The 13085-nt window shown below is 45.9% G+C and overlaps 1 protein-coding gene across 1 annotated transcript in view; it reads left to right on the top strand.

Annotated features, from left to right (window-relative positions):
- LOC147905483 (E2F-associated phosphoprotein) overlaps nucleotides 1-12009 on the top strand; it is a 29133-nt gene extending 17124 nt beyond the window's left edge. Inside the window, exon 3 of the mRNA XM_087380161.1 lies at nucleotides 11512-12009. Within this exon, the coding sequence (XP_087236287.1) occupies nucleotides 11512-11776 (265 nt within the window). The 3' untranslated portion in view covers nucleotides 11777-12009. The remainder of the gene's footprint in view (nucleotides 1-11511) is intronic.
- The last annotated feature ends 1076 nt before the right edge of the window (nucleotides 12010-13085 follow it).

The following is a 13085-nucleotide window of genomic DNA, read 5'->3' on the forward strand; positions in this document are numbered from 1 at the left end:
TATTCTTGTGGAAGCTTCTATATCTGGCTGGTTCATTGTCTATTGATGAGTCTGCACATCTATGTGATGCACATAAGTTTAAGAAGTTTGTGATTCCACTCCCCACACTATGTGAGCTCCTGGGCCATTCTATCAGTCTTCCGCTGTGCGTACCTTTTGTTGGTCGATTTCTAACCACCTCACACCTTGCATCCTCTCTCTCTCTCTCTCTCTCTCTCTCTCTCTCTCTCTCTCGACCTGGAGGAGTTCAACAAACGCAGCAACCAGAGCGGTTTGATAGTGGACAGCACCGCAACCAGAAGAAAGGGGCCCACCCGAAGCCCATGCCGCTCTCCACAGCCTCGACCTCTATGATTAGCACCACCACTTCCCCACCATCATCCGCATCCGCCTCATCATCTACACCACCTCTCCCCTCCCCCTCTCCTGCATCATCATCACATGCCTCCTCCCCAGTAGCCCCATCACTAGCCCCATCAACCACGGCTCCATAGTACTTCTCCCTCGTATCCCGTGTACCTCTTAGTCAGCCACCCTTCATCGTCTCGTCCAACCTCGCTACTCCTACACACCACTTCTCCGCCCAGAGCACGTTGTCCCCACCCTCAGTACAACCTCAGCAGCCCACCTTCATTCCAACCCCTCTCGAGATCCAAAACCCACCTGGACCAGGATATCTTAGGCCCCCACTAGGTGCTTGGGACTCCCTATTGGCTGAGATATACAACATCTAGGCCCGTCAAGCAAATCTGACACATTACACTCAGGAGCAGGCCCGATACACCCAGGAGCAGGCCCGCATTATACACGAGCAGGGCACCCTTATCCAGGGGCTCAAACACGACATCACGGCTCCGAGAGGAGCTCGGGTGCCTGAGAGCAGTGCCTAGAGGGACCCTAGTCACAGAGATGGAGGCACAAATAGCCACGATTTAGTCAGCTATAGCAGAGACGACTAGATGGGTGGACGTGGCGAAACGGGAGCCCTCAAAGGCAACCGTTTCAGCCGCCATACAGGAGCTGCAGCAGAGGGCTTCAAAGGCCCTCAACATCCGGATACGAGGGATCACGCGAGACAACACCAGCACCACGATGACGCCCATGGAGGAGGCGATCACCTTTGTGACCACCACCATGGGGGTCCCCGACCATGGCGTAGAGGGGGCATGGCGTGTTGGGAGAGACCCCAAACCGAGAACAGCCCCTAGTCATCCGCTTCAGAGATTCACATGCTCGACTAGTGACACTCCGACGTCGAGCCGCTCTACGAGAGCATCCCACCCTGTCCATGGATGAGGATTTGTGAAATACTGCTCGTAGAAAAACAACCAACAACACTCTCATTTTCTTTCCCTCTCCCCCTCTCTCAACAGAGACACTAGGACCCAGGACAACAGTCGGGCTGGACCCCCCGAAGGATTTTATTATTTGAGAGAAGATGAAGTACATAGTTCAGCGTAGAGCTGTCATACATACAAATCCAAAACGTGAATGAGTGAATCATTACATGAGCTCTCAGGCTCCCCTTCTTGGCAACAAGCCACTTGTCAATTTCTACACTACTTTCCTAATTACATGCCACTAAGGGCAACTCTGGAGTCTTCGAAGCACTTGGTCACGCGAACCGCCTCCTAGACTCTGATTAGGCTCCCGTAGCGCTTAGGAAAATAACTCTTCCTAGTACCTGCAACAATTAATTAAAGCGCACCACCATGGCACCCATTAATTGTTAGCACTTTGCATGCAAACAACACATTGTGGACTAGTTCTAGTCACGGTGGGCATCCCCACTGAATACATGTGCACACATAACAAAATTCAAATATAATAAATATATATATTTATTCTCTCGTTGATCAAAGTTAACACTCTTGATCATAATTAAGGGGCTTTGACCAAGGGTCGAGGCGCCTTAATTATAGCCAAGTCTCTCCAACCGAAGTTGGCACATCTTGGTTAACCGTGGTTAACCCTCTTGGCACATGCCAAGTCTCGTTGACCGAAGTCAACACTCTCTGACCGTAGTCAGCTCTGTAGTTCTCTGGTTAACCGTAGTTAACCCTCTTGGTAATAAACCAAGTCTCCCCGCGATCGAGGTCAGGTTTACTTGACCAGAGTCAAGTATCTTTGACTGTAGTCAATTCTTTGACCATTAAAAGAACTCTTTGGCCATAATTAACACATATAAAACTCTTTAATTATGATCAAATAAATGGTCAACTGTACTTTGACTTAGGATATTTACATTGTGGTGACATCCCCTAGGCTTCTATTCAATTGACCTCAACTGAAAAGCTTCCTTGTAAACATCCAAAAGCTGTGGATGATCGGATAACCACTTGGCATCTAATGCCGCATAATTCTTGAATTTTACAAGATACCTGTAAAACTCCTTGCCCTGAGGGCCTTTGCGTACAGTATGGTACACAATTTGCTCTGGCTGAAGGACCTCCTCCAGCTCATCCACTTCTGGTGGATCCTCTGATACTGGCTCTATAGGCCCTGGCCCCTGGAATTTCTTTAGAAGACTCACATGGAATGCATTGTGAATCCTCCAATGCTCTGGCAATGATAACCTGTATGCAACCTCATTTATTCTTTCTGTAACCCTAAAAGGGCCATAGTATCTGGGAGATAACTTTGCATACACTTTCTGTTTGCCTTTAAACTTGCGGAGCCTAGCTTTTTCAAACTTCAAAAGTACCCAATCCCCTTCCTTGATATCTCCTATGCTTATCTACAGCTCTTTTATGTTTCTCTTGAGACCTCTCGATTGCTGTCCGGACTTGGCTGTAAGCTGTCTGGAGGTCTCTCACAAACTGATCAGCTGCAAATATTTCATCCTTGGTCCTCAGGGTAGGTGGCAAAATCACCTTCCCATAAATGACCCCAAAGGGGGCTTTCCCTGTAGAGCTGTGTACTGTATTATTGTAAGCAAACTCTACTAATGGTAGGTACTTTTCCCAGTCTGAACCTTGGTCACCCATGTAGCATTTCAGCATATCCAATGCTGTAGAATTTGCTACTTCACTTTGACCATCTGTCTGGGGATGGAAAGAAGAAGAAAAATTCAAATTTGTCCCCATGTTATCAAATAAAGCTCTCCAGGAATAGACTGGTCAATCTGGGATCTCGATCACTGACAATGGACTTAGGCATACTACGATGCTTAAAGATCTGTGCCTTGAAAAGCTTAGCCATATGATGTGCCTTTATGGTTTTGCAAACCGGAATGAAATGAGCTTGCTTGCTGAATCTATCAATGATAGTCCGCATAAGTAGCCAGGTGCCTTCCGTCTATCATACTTCACTTTCTGACATGTAAGACATTCAGTAACAAACTAATGTATATCTTTCCGCATCCCTAGCCAAAAGAAATACCTCTCCAGTGCTAGAGTTGTTGCTGTAATTCCTCTATGTCCAGCATAGGGAGGTGCATGGCATTCCTCCAAAATCTTTTTTCTCTTCTCCTAGGTGATGCATAGGCAGTCATCTTTCATTAGATACCCATCTTTCAGGGAATAGTGATTGGTGGATTGCTCCTCTTGCATTTGCTGTAAAATCTCACAATCTGCATCATTAGCATATTATTCCCTCATGCCTTCCAGGTCCTGATGATAGGCAATAGTCACATTATTGACCTAGGGTCTTCGGGACAAGGCCACTCTGTTCCGAATTCCTGGGGTATGGACAATCTGAAAATGATACATTGACAGCATGTTTGCCCATTTCATATGCTTCTCGGAAAGCTTGGTCTGAGTCAAAAAGTATCTCAGACTTTGGTGATCTGTTTTAACAGTAAAATCTGCACCCAAAAGATAGTGCTTCCATGTATGGATGGCATGAATTACAGCGAATAACTCTTTCTCATAGATTCCCAGATATCTTTCAGCATCACGCAATCTTCGGCTCTCGTAGGCTACTACATGTCCATTCTGATGTAATGCAGCCCCAACACACTCTTCACAAGCATCGCAATCAACATCAAAAGGTTGATAAAGATCCGGGACTACAAGAATAGGCTCCGTAGTCAACTTCTCCTTGAGTGTATTGAATGCTTTCTTCTGTGATATTTTCCATGTGAAGGCTGCATTTTTCTTAGTAAGGTCATGTAATGGAGCTGCGATATTAGCAAAATGCCTGATAAATCTCCTATAATAGGAGCAAAGTCCCAAAAAAACTACGGACTTCATGCACAGTTTTCAACTTAGGCCATCTTGGATGGCTCGGATCTTTGCAGGATCCATCTGTATCCCATTCTTGGATATTATATGCCCCAGATAATGGATCTCTTCCAAGAAGAATTCACTTTTCTTGCTATTGGCAAAAAGTTGATGATTTTGAAGTTCTTGAAATACCAAAGCAAGATGTTCCCTGTGCTCTTCTTTTGCCTTTGAAAAGACTAGGATATCATCAAAGAAAGTACCCGTGAAATGCATGTACTTTCGGAAGATGCAATCCATCATTCTATTGAATGTGGCTGGAGCATTTGTCAACGCAAAAGGCATCATTAACTATTCATACAACCCGAATGTAGTGCAAAAAGCTGTCTTATGCACATCTTGTGGTTGTATCCTGACTTGATGATAGCCACTCTTCAAGTCTATCCTCCTGAAAACTGTTGCTCCTTTGAGCTGGTCAAGCACATCATCTATGCGTGGTATCGGAAATCTATTTTTGATGGTCATCTTATTCAATGCACAATAATCAATGCACATTCGAAAAGAACCATCTTTCTTCTGTACTAGAAGTATTGGTGAACAAAAAGGAGACGAGCTGGGCTGAATCAACCCTTTGGACAACAAGTCCTGTACCTAAGCCATAATCTCCTCTCTTTGAGTCGCACTGACTCTATAAGGTGGTCTGTTTGGTGGCTCACTACCAGGCATTAACTCTATCTGATGATCTTCTGGTCTCTCTGGGGGTAACTCCCCTGGCAAAGCATCGGAAAAGCAATCTTTAAAGTTTACAAGAAACTGAAATTTATCTTTGTCTGCATCATTCATTTCAGCATGCATATCATTTTCTTTTTCTTTTACAAAAACCATGTACGCGGAAATTGCAGACTTTATTGCTTTACCACATGTAACATTAGATACAATGGGGATAGTCTCCCCTTTATTCGTGGCAACTAAACGCTGGTTTTTTCCCCTATGGATAAAACTCAGCACCCTCTCAGGGTATTCTATCGTCACTTCCTTTCGATGGAACCACGGTGTACCAAGTACAACATCATGCTGCTTGAGAGGAGAGATTGAAAAGTCCTCTTGATCTACATAGTTCTGCACATGGATACGAAGCTTTCCAATCAAAGGAGTAACTTACATTGGATTCCCTTGAAACATTTGATCAGCATCAAGAGCTCTACCTAGCTCTTCAGTTTTTATCCCTAATCTCAGGGCTAAATCTTCAGATATGAAATTGTCTGTAGACCCTGGATCAAATAGGATTAATGCTTGCTGATCTGTTATCTTTCCCCATGATAGCAAAAGCTCTTTTTCTTTTGGGTCTGAGGTACTCCCCAAAACATCTGGGACTGCTCCCACCATTGGCCTCGGTGGTACTTGTGGCTTTTTCTGCTCCTTAGAACCCGAAGGCTTCTCAGGGCACTCGGCAGCTATATGTCCCTCTTTCCCACACTTAAAGCATTTCCCATCTCTGCGGAATTCAGCTATCTATTCAGGAGTGAATGGGGATCTACCTTTATATGACTTTGAAAACTGAGTACCCCTCGGCTTCTGAGGCTGAAACCCTTTCTTTTCAATCTTGGGATACTCTTTCTTTTCTGATTTTGAAAAATCAGCTTTCTTTCTTTCAGCACGTCTTGCATGCAAGGATAGTACTGTGGATGGATCTTGTAACGGCACAAGACTAGCTACTGAAGCTGAATGTATAATGTCTTGAATGTTCTTTGCTCCCAAAGCATTTACTACTGCCTGGATTCTTGGACTAAGACGTGCTCTATACTTTCTCATTTGGGTTCCTTTGGAGATCTTTTTGAAAGGTCCAACTTGCAAATAAGCATCCCAAAACTTTTGGTTGTACACATCCACTGTATCTCCTGCATCCATATGCAAACTGTCCCAATCTTGAAGAACATGATCTCTAAACTGTTTAGGCATAAACTGTTGGTAGAAGGCTTTCTTGAAGTCCTTCCACTTCTTTGGGGCTGACCCATCTGTGGTCTGTGCTGGACCATGCACTAGCTGTCGCTGTCAAGTGCAAACTGACCATTCTTAACTTGGAGGATTCTGAAAACTTTTCTGTACCGAATGCAGCATCAAATTGCCTGATGAACTGCAATGCTTTGTCTGTATGACCATACTGTCCATTGTAGGTCATAAACTTGACAGATTTACCTCCCTCTTTGAATTCCTTGGTCTCTCTGGAAGACTTACTCTTCCTAGACTTCTTGTGTTTCCTTCTTTTCCTTGATGGTTTATCTGATAAAGAAGAAGATACAAAAGTCGAGCTCGAGGTAGACGATGATGGACTAGGAGATCGGTGATGATGCCTCGATCTCTTCCTGCTATGAGGCCGTCCCCTATGAGATCTCTCTTTCTCTGGCTGTACCGAGAGTGTGCCTCTGGCATTGGCACATCATATGCTGCATTAGGCATAGCTTCTGCTTGAAACAAATGCTGAGCCCTTGGATCCTTTCTGAGATTTTCCATCTCTTGTATACGAGTGCGTACCATCTGCTCAAATTCTTGCTGAGTTTGTTGCACACTTCTCTGTCTTGGATGTACATCCCTATCTTGTGAATCCTACTGGATAGGTGATTGAGCCATTTTCTTACAACTCGTCTGAGATCTGCAAGTTTCTCACACACACTATGTATGCAACTGATGCACGCTGTCTTTGCTTTTCAAAGGGAAAAATTACCTCAACAAGAGGTGTCTTGCATTCACAATCTATGCCAGTACCAGGCTGTCAACTCAAGGCATATACCCACATTGCCAAGGCATCAATAACTATATTGCCCCTTTTCTGGCTGTTGCAAAAAGCATTCAGAATGCATCTGACTCATCTTTTCCTGAGCACAAAAGCATGCATATTCTTTTTCTGCAAATCTCTGATTTTACTGTGTTTCTGCTGCTTTTCTGACAGTAAATACTCTCTCAGATAGGTGAAGACTGCTGGCAGAAACGGTCTCTGCAACTGGTCACAGTCTGGTTACAGTGACCAGACTGGTCTGGTTGGGTCAAGTTAGCTAGACCTCTGACCAGGGTTAACTAACCAAGGTTAGGTTAAATAAACATCAAGTCTGCCACCTCAGCTGAGTCCAAATCAGCTGCCACGTGTCTGCCACGTCATCTGTTGGGCTGACTGCAACGTCATCTGACACGTGTCCTGCCACGTCAACATCTGAGCTGGCTGCCACATGTGCTGCCACATCAGCATCCACATGTGTCTGCACGTCACCTGCCTGCTGCTCATCTGCCCCGTGTACTCCTAGCTGTCACCCTGGCCACGTCAGCATCCACGTGGACATTGTGTCACCTATCACCCCCATCCACAAGGCAGGGAATCCCATGGACCCAAGTAACTACAAGACTGTCATGATTGGACATGTGATGTCCAAGATCTATGCAGCAATATTGGATGCGTCGGTCAGCCTGTTTGCAGAGATGAGAGGGCAAGCGAGACCATGGGACTATGGATCACATACTCACACTCATGAGTGTCATAGAGGAGGCTAGATCACGGAAGGAGAGGGTATATTGCTGCTTTGTGGATTTCCACAAAGCCTTTGACACAGTACCTCGAGCTCAACTCATCACACGCCTACATGCACTAGGATTTGACCAGGAGATCATCTGGGCAGTCATGGCACATTATGAGAGAGACTTGGGCAAAGTTCGGACAGGCGCAGGTTGGACAGATGAGATCTTGAGCACCATAGGGGTCAAACAGGGTTGTCCCTTATCACCAACCCTATTTGGCCTCTACATCGATGAGCTTGAGACTTTCATTGGGGCTTCCAGAGGGACCGGTTGCTTACTTGCTGGGATCATCATCTGGATTCTTCTTTATGCAGATGACGTGGCACTCTTATCATCCATACCCGAGGGGCTCCAGCGACACCTAGACGCACTGCAGGCTTTTTGTTTATCCCATGATTTGGAGGTCAACCTTGGCAAGACCAAGGTCATGATCTTTAACACCTCTCGAGCAAACATCCATCGGAAGCAGTTCACTTTCGGTGGGTCACCAGTTAAGATCGTATCCTCATACACTTACTTGGGGGTCATCTTCTCCGGCCCGACCTTCACGACGAGACCAGCGATGCAGGCTAGACTGAGCAAGGGATATGCCTCACTGGCTCGGCTAGAGAGACAGTGCTTCCACTCCCACTTTCAGGACCCTCGGACCAAGGCTCTTCTCTTTGACTCCTTGGTCCGACCAGCTGGTATGTATGGCAAACCCTTTGTTGGGGACCTGACATGTCAGATATAGAGTGGGCACAGGTGGAGCGCCTGCAGATCCTTATGCTCTCACAGATGATCCGGGGAAAACCCTCTGTACCACATCATATCATTCAGGCCGAGTTTGGTGCTTCTCCACTCCAGTTAGATGCAGCCTTTCAGACCATCACATATCTACACCGGGTTAGATCATATGGGGACTGCACATCAGGGAGACAAAGGTTGCCATGGTTGGCTCTCGATTCCTCCATGAGGTTGGCAGCAGAGGGAGACGAGCGAGGCTGGTATGCACGGACTCACAGATGGTTTGTGAGACTGGGGTTTCACATCGATAGGATACCTCCTTTTCAGTACAGTTTGGATGCCCCTCCGGTACTCCCACCCACCATCCCGATCGGGCCACACACCAACCAGGTCATTCGAGAGGATATCCTACAGCTACACACCTTTAGGACCTAGTTGGAGCCGAGGGAGCTTCCAGTGAAGCTGAGCTTCTACAGAGATCACTGTTTTCGTATTTCGGAGGAGGGATTCATCACGCCACCAGGGTACACTGAGCTTCACATGCCTCACTCACTATGGATCTCCATCGGACAGTTTCAGGTATTGTCACACCGCCTCCACATAGAGAGCGGCAGAGCAGAGGGGATTCCTAGGGAGCATCACATATGCACATTCTGCGACTGCCAGGAGGTTGAGTCGGAGGAGCATTTTATTTTCAGGTGCCCAGTGTACTACGAGATCCGAGGTCGCTACCATTGTCTCTTCAAAGACGGCTTCGGGCTCCTTTCCATATTCCTCGCCTACCCAGATCAAAGATGCCTAGCGGCCTTCATTCACCAGGGGGTCCGACACAAAGAGTACTTACTCAGGCGACGGGGCTTGGCCACACCACCAAACACCTCTCAGAGCAGGATCATAGAGTTCTTCCCATCGAGTGATATTGATCGTCTAGTCTCTAGACGCAGACGTGACAGAGACCCCGACCCGACGATCGTAGCACGACACACGAGGCATCAAGGGGACACACAGATCACTCTGGGGGACCTCCCGTCATTGTTTAGACCCGGGGCATGTCCCATGGGAGTCACAGTGGCTCTTGTCTTGCGTCGAGCCTCCTCCAGGAGACCGAGATGCATGGCACCCCTTGACAGACGCTAGCATCCCACCACCGGCTATGCACCAGCCAGGGCGACATGACACACGGAGGATTCTGCCCCTGCTCTAGTCTTTTTTCTTTTTTTTTTTTCATTGTCACACTCAGATGTATTTGATTATGTATGATCAGACTTAGGACTCAGCACGGGTGATGATGCTCGTTTAGTAGCTCCACCTTACTGTGATTTCAGGTTTTCTTTCAGTCTCATAGACCCATCGGTCTTCCAAAGACTCTAATGAAATTTCTTTCTTTCTTTCTCTCTCTCTCTCTCTCTCTCTCTCTCTCTCTCTCTCTCTCTCTCAGCCTAGCTGCCTCCCTGAGCCCTCAGCTCACCCGCCTCTCTCAGCCCCCACCCACCCGCCGTCTGCAATGGGGGCTGCCCAGCAGCCCCCCGCCATCTCTGTCCAGCATCCTCGCCATCTGTCGGGATCCCCCTCCTGCAGTGTGAGCTGCTCTCTACAGCGCGGGACCATCCAGGCCCCCCCGCCTTGGCATTGGAGCCCGTAGGGCCACCCTTTGCAGCGCGGGACTACACACGCCCCACGCAGGGCTGCTCCCCTGTTGTGAACAGTGCGACCCTCCATGAAGTGTCCTCTCATGAAACCTATGCCACTATTTTGAGCTCTTGTGAAGGGTTGTGCCTTAAATGAATCATCTTGTTGAAAGGCCATACCCTTTATCAATTTTCCATCCATCCAATCATCCAGTAGTCTAAGGTTTAGAAAGGAAAGAGTCACAGATTGCAACACTAAGCAGTACACTATTAACGTCTAACATTATCCAGATATAGTACCATAGTCAGGGAGGTGGCACTGCTAGTTGGAATAGCGTTGCACTCACCTTACAAAGGCCTCACCGAGATCAACAAGAGATTCTAAACTCTTCTAAGCATGGAGTCTTGCAGGTTGACCATTAAGAGGAGGTTTTGGAGGGACAATGCCCAACCTTGTGGAGCATGTAGATCCTAAGGGCTACACAGAGCAGCGTAATTTAGCATGCTTCAAACAGGTCCAAAGGAGCATAGGCAGTGCATTTGATGCTAGCACTTTATGCAAAGAGGTGCACTGTTCTTCCAGTAGGTTTCTTTAAGCTGGGCTTAGTTGTGCATTACATGTGTATTTTCTACAATCTTCATGGCTTTTTGAGGGGAGCATCCTCTTCCAGTTGTATGTTGCTCTGCACCGATGGGCATGCTTCATACACAACTGTGACACTTTTTGCTGAATAAAAATGGACAGGGAAAGAATAAAGAGCAGTAAAAAGAGGGAGAACAGGGTAGGGGGAAGAATCTGATGGGCTCTAGTAACACAAGCAATGGGAAGATTCTTCTTGCTCAGCAAACTCATCTGTGCTCCCATGTGACAACTTATACATGGTAGAAACTTGGTCATGGCTTTTTGTTATTATATTTTTGTGGATAAAAGAAACCAGCGTGAATGAGTTGCTCTATGCTGGTTGGATTTTTGTTTGATTTGCAAGAGGCAGCACTCAATTTCTAATGATTAGAATTATTTTTTAGTATTGAGACTGATTGTTTTGAATGCTGGAAGTTTGATCCGAGTATGTATGTTTTAAGAGCTCAAGATTAAGCGTCAAGTCAGTTTCTTGTCTTGCTCAAAATTTCTGAAACATTTAGGTTAGGTATTGAGGTTCAATGTTCTGTGGTGGAAATTTGATCCATGGATAGCTGTCTGGACAGCTATGATTTTTAAAGAAGCTGCAAAATATGCATGTCATATTATTGCGACATGTGCCAAAGGCAGTCAGCCAGAAATATTCAAACATATTTCTATCAAGGAAAAGAAATTAAATTTATTTATAGAGGTAGAAAGGAAAGCAGGGTCTCGTGGAAAGTTTTGTTTACAGTGCATCTTCGTCATGAATTGTGTAACAAGGCTAAATTACAAGTAATGGTGACTGCAGGCATGAGAAGTTTGTGACTCAATACAGAGCAATGTTTGCTCTAAACTGCAAAGTCGCAGATAATCGACTGCTACAGATTCCTGGACAGAAGAGGAAACGCACATTCCACAATTCTTGCAACGCAACGTCTCAAAGCAGTCATCCTTCCATTACTGCCAATGATACCTACATACCCGTTTGCTGTTCTGTGTGCGACACCGAAGTTGCTGTTATGGATAAAGATGAGCTGTATCACTTTTATAATGTTATGCCAAGCTATGCATAGGTATGATAATAATATGCGTGGAAAGAAGGAAGGTTTCCAGAGAGTTGGTTTGTCTACAAGAGCCAGAAGGAGGAGGTTTCCAGAGAGTTGGTGTGTTCATAAGCTCCCATAGAAGTAGAAACTGCGGTCCCAAGGTTCGGATTTCGCATTTATGTTGGGTACTCTCAAATCTCACTGGCATCTTTCAAGACGTGCTTGACAGGGGTGTTTTCTATGAAGACCTGCTTGGTTGATACTTATCTCACAACTCTAAGCATGATATTCTCAATCTGTGTGACCTCCAATTAACAATAAAGTTAGAGTAGCCTGACAATATAAAATCTGGTGAGTTTCTCTATGGAAAGAATTAGTTGTTTATTGTAAGCCACTTTTTCGTTTGCATACGATTTATTCCTTCTATTGAATCTTCCTTTTTCTGTTTCTAATGTGCAACCTTTAAGGCTGAAGAATTGCTCTTGCTAACTTCGAAAGCACGCTATTGATGGAAGTTAAATTGCTCACAAGTAGCAAAGCGGAGTAATAGTTCTATCTACGTCTTAAAATGAGTAAAGGTGACACGCTTTGCATTTGAAGTTACTTTGCAAGGGTTCACAATATCTTGTCCTTGGTGTGGGGTAGGGAAGAATTTTAGCCGCCTTTTCATATGTGGGTGTGTGTGTGGGGGGGGGTGTTGGTGTATTCTCACAAAAAAAGTGTGTTGGTGTGTGGCCCACCGCAGCGTGTGTGTGAGAGAGTGAAGAGCCTAGGTTTCTGTGCCATTTCCGCTACCTCGCTCCCCTTTCGTGCTGTACGGCTGTCCATACAGATCTGCACCTTTTCGTACAGATTCTGCGCCTGTTGTACGGCTGTTCCGTACAGGTTTTGCTATCCGTACAGATTCCATGTGCAGGCTCCGTACATGTTCTACGTTCCGTACAGTTCTGCGTTCCTCTGCTGTTCTATACGGATCCATCGTACAGATTTTACAGTACAGAGATTCGCTGCTTTCCGTGCAATTTTGCCTTACAGATTTTCGTACAGTTTCACGTACTCATTCGTTGTGCAATTTCGCCACCTGCTGTTCCGTACAGCTCTGCTCCGTGTGTGTGCACTACACGTTTTATGTTCCGTACAGCTCTGCTTTTCCAGAAGGACAGATTGGGACAGCACAAAAAAACAGAAGCAGTTTGAGGGTCCGGATGACCTTGTTAATGACTCTTTTGAAGCCAACTTGGTTTTTGATGTAATGTATGAAGGCTTTGAAGACACGCGTAAAGCCTGGAAAGACGCAACCCCTACTGTGGGTCTTATCATTTATGGTCGAGGTGGA

Source organism: Dipteris shenzhenensis, chromosome 1 (assembly GCF_047967505.1).
Source record: "Dipteris shenzhenensis isolate YYH24624 ecotype China chromosome 1, Dip_SZ_1.0, whole genome shotgun sequence".
NCBI lineage: Eukaryota > Viridiplantae > Streptophyta > Polypodiopsida > Gleicheniales > Dipteridaceae > Dipteris > Dipteris shenzhenensis.